The sequence below is a fragment of the Cyrtonyx montezumae genome, unplaced genomic scaffold, assembly GCF_038088225.1.
Source record: "Cyrtonyx montezumae isolate F1298 unplaced genomic scaffold, pur_monq_1.0 scaffold_29, whole genome shotgun sequence".
In the NCBI taxonomy this organism is placed as follows: Eukaryota; Metazoa; Chordata; class Aves; order Galliformes; family Odontophoridae; genus Cyrtonyx; species Cyrtonyx montezumae.
In genome coordinates this window covers 6,659,958-6,672,115 of record NW_027072033.1, presented here as the reverse complement: position 1 = coordinate 6,672,115, position 12,158 = coordinate 6,659,958, and the positions used below count along the sequence as shown (strand labels likewise).

The 12,158-nt window shown below is 41.1% G+C and overlaps 1 protein-coding gene across 1 annotated transcript in view; it reads left to right on the top strand.

The window, feature by feature from the left end:
• The first annotated feature begins 2,261 nt into the window (after window positions 1-2,261).
• The window catches only part of ZCCHC7 (zinc finger CCHC-type containing 7), a 106,247-nt gene continuing 96,350 nt past the window's right edge, over window positions 2,262-12,158 (top strand). Inside the window, exons 1-3 of the mRNA XM_065740637.1 lie at window positions 2,262-2,304; window positions 6,758-6,880; window positions 9,162-9,854. Coding sequence (XP_065596709.1) covers window positions 9,179-9,854 — 676 coding nt within the window. The 5' untranslated portion in view covers window positions 2,262-2,304; window positions 6,758-6,880; window positions 9,162-9,178. The remainder of the gene's footprint in view (window positions 2,305-6,757; window positions 6,881-9,161; window positions 9,855-12,158) is intronic.

Sequence of the window (12,158 nt, the reverse complement as noted above, 5' to 3'; positions counted from 1 at the left end):
GGCTGTTAGGCCTGGCAGGCCCTAAGGGAAAGATCTCTTGTGGTCAGCAAAAGAGGCATGTTACCTTGAGCTGCCAAGGCAGATACCTGTGAAAACAGACACCTGGTACCACCCAGAGTCAGCTAGCCTTTCTGGGTATGACAGAACAGTTCCCATTAAATGTACATACACACATGTAGATGGAAGAATTAGAAATTGCGTGGTGACAACGTTAATAAGAATGATAAATCAGACTGGTTTAAACTCAAGCAAGACTGGTCCTCCCTAGCAGCATGTACTAGTTTAACCCCTCCACCCTCCATCCACAAATAATGCTGCACCATGATGTGCTCACAGCAGCTTATCCTTGGCAGTCACATCCTGCCCCAGCTGCAATTATGGGCAGCAGGGTTGATGCTGGCAGTCTGGAGTACTGGCTGCAAGGCTTGCTGGTCATGTGAAAGAAAGGAAGCTCTCTCGGGAGGTAAGCATGTTTTATTTTTTATCTCTTTCAGCACTTCTGGGCCTCCTACTTTTAGGAGACGTGTATGTTTCCAGACTATTCCCTGCTCTTGTCTTCCACCCAAGTATGTGCTGCACAGTGCTTGCAGGGCAGTGGGGGTTATTTTCACAGGACACAAAGCTGCTTGTCTCTTCCTTTGCTTGGCTGCTGACTCTCTGCTTGTCTCCGAGGCTTCTGCTTTGACCTATGCCATACCTTTGATGGGTTTTGCAGTTATCCCATTTTTAAATAACAGCTAAAGGTGCCAGCTACTGAGGTCTGCTTTGCACAGCATACCCTTGCAGTGAAAGGCCACCTACAGCAGTGCACCAAGAGAGGAACAGTTCTGATTAAAAGCACTGAGACTTCCATGGAAATAGTTCAACCAAAAGCTGTAAGCAATAATGGTAGAATATCTGAAAACTAAATTTTCCCTTTCCTAAAGAGAGCTGTTTACAAGAGGTTAAGGAGAAACAAAGTTACCTTAAAGTGCACTGCACTGAAGAATTAGTGGTTTTGTGAAAACGATTTGTCTTCCTATCTTTCTTAAGTATTTGAATTAGAAATCAAAACACAATAAATAAATAAATATATTTAAAACAAAGCAAGCAAACAAACAAACAAAAAACATAACAACCAACAATTTCTGTAAGTAATGTTGATTTGGTTCCTGGAATATGCTCTTGATCAGAGGGAACTTTTACCTCATGTGTTGAAGTTTAAGCTCCTTTACATTTTTATCTCTAATAAGATGCACAGGATAAATCTTTATTCAGGTAAAACCATCTGGTAAAGAAATTCAGCTCACAGAATGTTTACTTTTGGTGAAATTATCATATTCAGAAGTATTAATTGATGAGACGAGCTTCAATTGAACATTCTCATTTCAGGCAATTCCTTACAATTCCTCATGCATGTAAGTCTTGATAATGTCCAGTGCTTGCTGTATCTCCTCAGGGTGGAAGAAGTTAATTCTAAATTTCAAATACAGCAAAATAAAGAAACCCAAGCACTTGCTCTCTCTGCAAGAAGATTAGAGTAAGAAGAGAAAAAACTCCTATACAGATAATCAGGAAACAGGCAGCTGTTATGCACTGGGAGGTGCCAGTTCCTTATATTCCCAGTGAGAGAGACACTCAGGCCATGAAAATATCCCTTAAAATGCTGATCACTGGAGGTAGAACTATAGAGAGAGGATGATGTAGATGTTTTAATACCCTTAGGATGCTAGCATCTGCAAGCTGTGCACCATCAAAGAGCTTCCACCCAGCAAGCCCCTTCCATGGAAAAGGTTGTCTGTTTCCATCATTTGTGCTGTGACAGCTCTCTTCTCCTCCAAAATGTCCTGCGTTAGAGAGAGGCCGAGTCCTCCACGCCCTCCAAACCCAGCACTGTTCAGGACTGACGCAGCTAGCTCAGTCGCGTCCTCGGCGATCCTCAGCAGGTGCCCGATCTGTGCCTCTGACAGCAGCAGGCCCCGATGTTCCCTGGGCTCCCGTCTCACCCAGGTGACTTCTCATGTCAGATCCGCAGGGCATCCCAGATGGAAGGACCGCCGAGACCAAGCCCCACAGCGGCACCCAAACCCACATCTACGTCTGAGAGGTGTCCCATCCCCCCTCCCCAACCCTCCCCTGTCGCAGCCCCGCGCCATTCCCTCAGGTCCTGACCTCGGGAGGAAACACGAGCCCACCGCCGCCGCCATCCCAACCCCGGTACCCAACCGGCGCAGGGCCGGGGCGGGGACGGAAACACGTGTTCCACGGGGGCGGGCCGGAGGCAGCCACTTCCGGCTCGGCGTGTCCCGGTGCGGCCAGCAGTGAGTACGTGAGCGGCGCCAGCGCCACCCTCCCCCTCTCCAGCCGCCTCCCCCCGGCCCGGCCCGGCCCAGCTGGGCGCCCTCCCGGCCCACCGCCCGCTGACCTCGGGGCCACTCCTCGCGGCCGCTTTCTGCCGGTACCTGTGCCGCTGGGCCCGGCTCGTCCGCCCGGTGCCGTCCCTCTGCCGCGGTGCTCCCGTCCCGGGCGCGTCCCGCAGAGCGCGGGCCTCGCGTTATTCCTCGGCGTGGGGTGGGACGGCTCTCCCGGCGGTGCCTTTAAGAGCGCAGCGCTCCGTGCGTTCTGCGGAGTGAAGGTGCTGGTGCGGCCCGGGCTGTACCGCTCTGCCCGCGTTGAGCCGAGCCCCCTTCCCATGCCGTGCCGTGCGCGGTCCCTGCGCTCTGGCACTGTTCAAGGCCTGTTCCCGGCTGAGGACGGGCGCGGCGGTCGGCTTGAGGTGTTGGTGCGGTCATTGGCCGCGAGCAGGGAAAAGCCTTCTCCGGGGCTGGCATAAGCTCTGCGTTTTGTTGTACATTGGTTTTTCGGTGTAGGAGATGTACTTCTGTGGTCTCTGGAAGATGAAGGACTTTGCTAGAAAAAGTCTTTTCTGAAGTTTTGCTCTTTCCTTTGAATTAATTTGCAGCATATATAAATAAGTGACGGAAAATAAACATTTTCTCAAACACAAATCAGCATAGAACAGTGCTGGTCATGCTCTTGAGAAACTAGTGGCCAAACTTACCTGGAAGTGAGTGTTAATGTGAGGGAACTTTGTGAGGAATACTGTCCTTCATGTCCTATTTGTAACCGAGGTAGTAAGTGCTGTAGGCCCTTCTCAGGGTTTACTTGCTGAAAAATGGTGGGGATGGAGTTCAGACAGCTGTTTGGAAGTGTTTCAGTGCAAAGACACTTTTGCTGTGCTTTCAGTGTGGCCTTGAAGGGAGCTGTGCTGTGTGTCTGAGGATGCACCTCTCACCCTGGGTGTCAAAACGGAGCTGTTTCTTACCTGCTTTGAGCACAGCTGGTTATCTCTTGTACCCAGATGAGAACTACGTTACGTATGGTACAGAAACATGATACAGCTGAAGACAAAAGCTGACTCCCAACACAGAGCTCTGATAATAACTGTATTGTTGTGTTATTTTATTTTACATTCGTCAGCCTACATAGGGTATGCAGGAAGAACACAGGTGTGATGTTTGTTACACATTATAAAAATTGAAGATTTTGATTGCTTATATTGAGGAGGTGTGTTTCTTCTGACGGAGGGCCCAAAAACAGTTCTAGCAAGTGAAATGAAGGATTTCACTTTACTGTGCTTTTAGATTTAAATTCTTCATCAATTTTGTGTCTGCTGTACAGGTGTAGTACCTTAACAGTCAGAAGTTCTGGTCAGTTTGTGTATTATGAATAAGGCTAAAGAGAAAACTGGAGAAGAAATCTGCTTTGCACAGAACTGTGTAAGATTGTTGCTATCTGCTGCTGTGCTGATATCTGAATCTCTGTTCTGGTAGAGACTTGTGATTTTAGCATGTTTGTGGTATTTTCCACAATATCTTCTTCATTCCACAAATTTCAAGTTCCACAAATTATTTGTAGAAATTCCAAGAATTTCCACAAATATCTTCTTCATTCTTTTTTTCTGTTGTCCTAGTCTGTGTCAGAGATACTGATTACAAGCATTTGTTTTCCCTTTACTTCTTAAGAATCAATCAAATTATGTATTTGTTGCTGTATTTTCAGTACAGCCTTTGTCATCAAGTATTATATTACTGCAAAGGCCAAGCAGAGAGCAAGAGAAATACAGAAGTGATGGAAGAAAGAAATACAGAAGTGATGGAAGAAAGAAATACAGAAGTGATGGAAGAAAGAAATACAGAAGTGATGGAAGAAAGAAATACAGAAGTGATGGAAGAAAGAAATACAGAAGTGATGGAAGAAAGAAATACAGAAGTGATGGAAGAAAGAAATACAGAAGTGATGGAAGAAAGAAATACAGAAGTGATGGAAGAAAGAAATACAGAAGTGATGGAAGAAAGAAATACAGAAGTGATGGAAGAAAGAAATACAGAAGTGATGGAAGAAAGAAATACAGAAGTGATGGAAGAAAGAAATACAGAAGTGATGGAAGAAAGAAATACAGAAGTGATGGAAGAAAGAAATACAGAAGTGATGGAAGAAAGAAATACAGAAGTGATGGAAGAAAGAAATACAGAAGTGATGGAAGAAAGAAATACAGAAGTGATGGAAGAAAGAAATACAGAAGTGATGGAAGAAAGAAATACAGAAGTGATGGAAGAAAGAAATACAGAAGTGATGGAAGAAAGAAATACAGAAGTGATGGAAGAAAGAAATACAGAAGTGATGGAAGAAAGAAATACAGAAGTGATGGAAGAAAGAAATACAGAAGTGATGGAAGAAAGAAATACAGAAGTGATGGAAGAAAGAAATACAGAAGTGATGGAAGAAAGAAATACAGAAGTGATGGAAGAAAGAAATACAGAAGTGATGGAAGAAAGAAATACAGAAGTGATGGAAGAAAGAAATACAGAAGTGATGGAAGAAAGAAATACAGAAGTGATGGAAGAAAGAAATACAGAAGTGATGGAAGAAAGAAATACAGAAGTGATGGAAGAAAGAAATACAGAAGTGATGGAAGAAAGAAATACAGAAGTGATGGAAGAAAGAAATACAGAAGTGATGGAAGAAAGAAATACAGAAGTGATGGAAGAAAGAAATACAGAAGTGATGGAAGAAAGAAATACAGAAGTGATGGAAGAAAGAAATACAGAAGTGATGGAAGAAAGAAATACAGAAGTGATGGAAGAAAGAAATACAGAAGTGATGGAAGAAAGAAATACAGAAGTGATGGAAGAAAGAAATACAGAAGTGATGGAAGAAAGAAATACAGAAGTGATGGAAGAAAGAAATACAGAAGTGATGGAAGAAAGAAATACAGAAGTGATGGAAGAAAGAAATACAGAAGTGATGGAAGAAAGAAATACAGAAGTGATGGAAGAAAGAAATACAGAAGTGATGGAAGAAAGAAATACAGAAGTGATGGAAGAAAGAAATACAGAAGTGATGGAAGAAAGAAATACAGAAGTGATGGAAGAAAGAAATACAGAAGTGATGGAAGAAAGAAATACAGAAGTGATGGAAGAAAGAAATACAGAAGTGATGGAAGAAAGAAATACAGAAGTGATGGAAGAAAGAAATACAGAAGTGATGGAAGAAAGAAATACAGAAGTGATGGAAGAAAGTGCTGGACTGATGATTTGTGATGGGAATAGTGCACTTACTTGAAAAGTAATTTTTGCAGCACTGAAGCATGAAATCTTTTTTATTGTATTTATTTGTTTGTTTTCAAAAAGGTCTTGGTAATTGAATTGGTAACAAGAAGACAGAAAGAGGTTGTTGTCTTGTGAGCTCTGCAAGTAGCAGTTGATGTAAGAGTAGAAGAAGTAAAGGAGGAGGTGATGGAAAGATACAAAGGAGATGAAGCAGGAGTAGCATGGGAAAGACTGGCTTTGGCATCTTACTGGCACTTAATCGAAGAGTCTTCTGTGTTCATATGAAATCCAAGCATTCCAAACTCCTTTGAAGTTTTGACTGAGAGGTTATCTTCCCACATGCAACTTCATCATTGCTGAGGGTGCTCTTACTGACTTCTCTCTTTTTGCCTGCAAGTCACCATAAGCATCTCATTTCTGACTGCAGCTGTACAGCTGCCAACATTTGTATTTTTTCAAGTGAGAATGTTTTATTTTTATGAACTAAAGTGCTGGCAAGCAGTCTTTGTAAGTCTCCTGAGAAAATGCTGTCCCTATCCCTCAGCAATTTCTAGGCTTAGCCATCTGGAGGGTTGGTTCAGGGTTGGTTTAAAGAAGCTCAGGTTGCTATGTTTTGGGTTTTGGTGTTTCTTTTTGGTGTTATTAGCCCTTTGCTTGAAGTTCTTTATCAGGGCCTACCCAAGAGGCAGTCAGATGCTTTTGAGGAAACTTCTGTGCCGTGTTCAGGTAGCGATGGGATTCCAGTTGGTGAAGGAGTGGAGTTCTCATGAGGCTTAGTGACTTACCTTGTGTTTTGCTTTATCTTTGTCTTTGTTTCATTTGGTTTGTATTACCTATTACCTGCTCTATGCTGGTGTTCACCTAAGTCTGTTATGTTTTAGGTGACTAAAAGGTTTTAGGTGAAAAGCTTTGGACTATTGTTCACTGTCTAAATGTAAGTACAAAATTGCTGTATTTTGTCAATCTGAAAAACAGCAAATATTTCTGTTGAGCTCCTTTTCTCCTTCTTGGGGACAATGTTTTTGTTTGCTGTGGTTACACTTGAAACGTATTTCTCATGCTGAGTAAGTGTTAGGACAGCTGTTGCCAGAGTTCACAGAAGTGAATGGTAGAAATAGGTATCTTCACATTATTTTGTTAGATGTTTGATGTTTCTTATTTTTCAGTGGCCTGACGTATATGCTGAGCAAGACAAAGAGCCTTTCGTAGTTCCAGACTTTCAAAGGCCTGAAAGGAGGATGAGCCATCGACTCTCCTGAGTCTCAATAGTCTGGAGAGTTTGGATCACAGTAAGTGTAGTGTGGCGCTGCCTGCTTTTACCCTTGTTTTCACTATGACACGTCTGTAGTAAACTCCTTGGATGTTCTTTGACTCTTCAGATTCACAGTCTTGTTTCGGTACATGTTTTCAGGTATGACTTGGGTTGTTATTTAGCCACTGTACTGAAGTTATGCAGTGGCTGACGGGAGCACAAGGAAAGAGTGAATTAAGCTGTATTTTCTAGTATCACTAAAATTTCAGCTGAAAGTTTCACCATTCAGATGGATTCCTTGATTTCCCAGGTTGCTGGAAGTCTTTTTTTTCCCTCATTTTCCATAACTGTTGACTAATATTATAAAGTTACCTTCTTAATGCCAGCTCTGCTTTTATTCTCATACTGTGGACTGGAGCAGGTTAGGACCTGTGTGAAAGGGTGATCCCACTTAAAAAAATGAGAGTGTAGGGTTCTGATGCTTTTTGGATGTGATCAAGTGGATGATTGTAAAACTGACTTCATCAGCTGTGCAGGTGAGATTGAAAAATGCATACTGTCTATTCCTGGAGGAGATTAAGGCCTGAGTGGATAGGGCTCTGGGCAGCCTGGTCTAGCCTGTGGCAGGGAGGTTGGGGTAGGTGATCTTCAAGATATCTCCCAACCCAAGCCTTCTATGGTAGTCATTAGATTTTCCTGTTTTGGAGTCATGTTTTAAATGTTTCTGCCTTGTGTGTGTGTGTGTGTAAAAAGAAGTGTTTTCCATAGACTCTGATGCTTGACTTCTGATGTTACAGGAATACAGATGAGGACAAATTTATTATGATCAAGGTGGAACTCTGATGGAATGCTCACAGAAAGCTGCCACAGAGAGAGCTTTTGGGTTCTTTGAATATCAGAATCATACAAATTATTTACCTGTAGGACTCCCAAATCTAAGTGCTTATACTTAATGTGTCTGAATAGGAAACCATGTCACTTCTACAACTGTAAAACTGGTTTCTGGCAGTTTTCCATGCCCAGAAAAACATATCGGCTTCCATAGGACTAACTGTAGTGCAGAAATAGATACACTTTTTAGAGAAAGTATCTTCTTTCCTCTCTTCTATGGATATGTGCATGTAAATTAAATTATGCAGCCCATGAAGTAGGCAAAGTAATTTCAGAACACCTTAGAATTTTCTATCTGGTCAGTGGATATATAGTGAGCTCTAGAAATAGTTTTCATTTGATTCAGGATCACAGAGTAGGTGATGTTGGAGGGAACTTCTAGAGATGATCTAATCTAACTACACTGAGTCAGAGTGTTGTAACTGGGTGTATTTTGTTCAGAGTCCCATTAAATTTTGAATTTAATTAATGGTAGACCCTCTACAACCTTTCCAGGCAATACAGCAAAAAGGTTTTTTCTTATGTATCTTTATCTTCTTTTATCCTCTGTTTTATCTTCTGTATTTTATTTTGTACCTGTTGCCTCTTGTCATGTTATTGGACACTACTTGGAAGAACCTGGTCCATTTTCTTTAGTTCTCCATCCAGTGCTTATGTACATCAGCAAGACATCCTGAGCCTTCCAGGCTGCACAATCCCAGCTGTCACAGTCTCTCCTCATGTGACAGATGCTTCAGCCTCTTTCTCATGTGCTTTTTTGAGGCACTATAACTCAGTTTGTAAGTTCTGATAGAATCATCTGACATGCTGGTTTGTATGAAGGCCACAGATTTGTATGCTTACCTGTTATTGTTCCTTTTTTTTACTGCCTTCTGACCTGAACTCCTTCAGACTGTGACAGCATGAGTTAATTCTTGTCCTATGATTAAGTAGTGAACTGATAGCACAAGTGACTTTGCAGCCCAAGTGTAGATACCAAGTTGGAGTATACCAAGTTAACTCTACAAAATATTGCTGTTACTTTCCAGTTCCAGAGAATATGTGTATGTAAGGCATTACATAGTAACAAGATTTGCAAAGTGCACAGCACTGATACTGACTGGAGGAACAGTCAAAACCTTGATCTGAAACTCACTTGTCTTCTGATCCACTCAGAAATGTTGTTTTTGAACCCAGGATGGATAGAAGCTTTGGAACATGTAGTGTAGGTTAAAGTAATAGGTAACATGAAGCAAAACACACCCTTGCTTAGTTTTTGCTGTTATTGTTTACGGCATTAATTTTTGTTGCTGTAAACTCTGCTCAGTGTAGTGCAGAGCACAACAGCTAACTTTAGCCGTTTCAGGAAGACCAAAGGTATCATTTGAAAGATATTTGTAGGCATATGTTCATGAGCATACTGATACAATCTTTCGTGTTTCTTATAGACAATTTGGTTTCCAGAATGTTTTATGAATGTGAAGACACTGAGGAGAGTGATGTATATGAAGATGAACTTTACCGTGAGGAGTCATCCTCTGAGCAAAGTGTTGATAGCGAGGTGGAATTTCATCTCTACAGTCAGGTCCACTATTCCCAAAATTTAGCTGAAATCAGCTCACTGGAGGTGACTGAAGAAGCTGATCTTGCAGAATTCACAGACCAGAGTTCGGTCGTAACTGTGGCACCACCTGAAGACAAGAATATTGTTGAACTACCTGACTGTGATGGTCAGATTTCTGATGACCCTGAGATCATTGTCTTGTCTGATACACCAGAGGAAGACAGTGTTTACAAAAGCAAAGCACAAAAGTCAACAAGCTCTTTAGCTAAAGGTAAAAAACATACCCAAGGATCTTCAGGAGCAAGTAATGCCAAAGCCACTGAATGTAATGCTCTGTACCCTGCTGGATCAGACACTGAAGTTTCAAGGCAAGGCCCTAGTGGGAAACATAGCTCTGCTGGTTCTGGAACTCTCACTGTCCAAGAGGTGATGGTAATAGATGATAGCTCAGATGACGAGGAGGAGAGCATCATGTCTGAAAGTGATCATATTGAGAGTTGGATGCTTTTGGGATGCAGTGCCGATGACAAAGATGAAGATATCATGTTGAACCTTGAAGGGACTCCCATTGGGGAAGGTTAGTACTTCATTTATCACTTGTTTTTTCTTCCGTGTGTGAATTGATTTGTCTGCAGCAATACTGGCATTTTAACAAGGTGTTGTAAAATGCACTAATGTTTTTAAAGGATTAACAGAAATCAAATGAGTGTGTGCAATGATGGACACAAATGATGGAAATAGCCTTTTGTAACATCATTATTTCAGTAGTGTCATATACGTAAGTATGTACTTCTTAAGGAGCTGTGGAAACAGTGTTTTTGCTGGTGGAAATTCAGAAGCAATATCAGAGTGATGCATGCTGTGAACATTCCTGCATGTTTCGTAGTTGTGAATGGCATGTATGGTATGAGATAAAAAGAGAAAACAGTGGTTTATTATTGTAAATGAAGTAAGTAGAAAAAGCAAAAAAAACGTTGGGAATGAAAGATATAGAATCAGTGGCAGGAGTGGCTTAACAATAAAGAGTTTGCTGAGAGTTCTGTAGGGCAAGAAAATAAGTAGTGCTTAACAATCCAGGAAGCAGTGTCATTCCTCTTCTTGTGTGTTGAGATTTCTGCCCATCTGACCTGTCTCCTTTGCCTCATTGCCTTAAGTTGTGGAGACAAAAATGCCTTTCAGGGCTTTACTTCTGCAACTTACAATTGCAAAGTTGCCCAGGCTTCAGAGATGGGAGAAGTGCCTTCTGTATTACCACCACCATGCTGGAGCCCCAGACAGACACGTTGTATTCAGAATATATGTCACTTTTTCTCCCTATAAATCTTTTTAATTGTTCTAAACTGCAGTTGCTGAGAATTATCTTAAAGTTGCTAAATTCCATTCATCTTCTTATATTTTTGTGTTCTGCTTTTTTGCTCAAAACCAGAATGAATTAGTTTGTGGTATTTATCTTTTTTAGTTACCTGTTGAGGAGCAAATGTTTTGGGCCAAGTGTTGACTTCTGTGACAGCAGTGCTGTTTTGCACATAGTATGGTTATTACATTTTCTGGTATTTTTGTATTTTTTTTCTTATAATTAGTGTGCAGGCAAATAGCCTGGAGTTGCATTTCTTTGAGTCAGTTTACTCTGTGTATTTCCTTGGTTTCTGTACTGAAACTGCTGATGCTAACAGTAAAAGTTCTCCCTCCCCCCAGAAAAACAGAAGACAGAAAAGTGTTTAAACACCATTTGAGACTGTAAGCGAATTTCATAGTTGCATATGTTTTGGGCAGCAGAATGTAATTAATTTATCAGAATGTTTGTGCTTGCTAGGAGTAACTTGAAAGTTAAAACTTAGGGCTTCATTCTTTGTGCTATTCTATCAGAGGTGTGCTAACTGAGGGGGGTCCCTAAAGATCAGTGTGTGAGGTTAACATCAGGACAAGGTTTGGCTATTGTTTATTAATAAATGTAATACTATGTTTCCTGATCGTATTTTCATATACAATAATCAAGCCACATTCTGAGCAGATAATGGGAGAATTTTCCAGTGCTGTATTAACTTGCCATAATCTTCAAAACTAGTAACGCTTCATTTAAAGTAGGAGGTGTACATATTTATCTGAGGTGCCTGAATTTGAAGTCATGGGCAGTCACACAAGCAGCTCATAATCATAACTGTCCTTATTTTTTTTTATTTTCAAATGTACTTCTTAGCTTCCTGAGAACCTCTCCTTGTGCCTTGCCTCACCGTAACGATGTGTTACAGTACCCACGTGCTTGGAGATTTGAGGCACGCAGAACTGATGAGATTTGGTTTATACACATATTTGATTCCATTTAAGCTTTTTGCTTTCTGCATCTGTAGTACTTTGCAGAACATCTTAACACTTGCACTTTTTCTAATTTTGACCAAATTAAAGATGTATCTACTCTATGGAAACCCAGAACAGCGTGGCTCTGATCTTGAGCCCTGATGCAACCCTGACGTGTAAAATACAGTGGTGAGCTCAACTCCAGCTTTGTCACACATTTTTCAGTGGTGTATGAAATTTTAATGAGCATTTGACCATTCTTGTTTCCAGTCCATGTAGTGATAACCATGCATCAAGAGGTTTAGAGCAACTAAGTTCTGTATGTATGTGTGCATGCAACTAAAAGCCAAAACAGCATCAAAATAGCTTTAGGAAAGAGGGGCCATAACTCTTCTTAACGTAAAGAAACAGTAATTTGCACATTGAGCTTTATACTGCCTTATCTCTCAAGTTCTAAAGGACTTCATTGTTGAAACTTGAATATAAAAGACTTCAATTTGAGGAAATTTAAAAAAAAAAATTGTGTAAGTAAATTATCCTCTCAAAGATAATCTTTGCTAATTGATTTGAATCATTCTGAGATTTG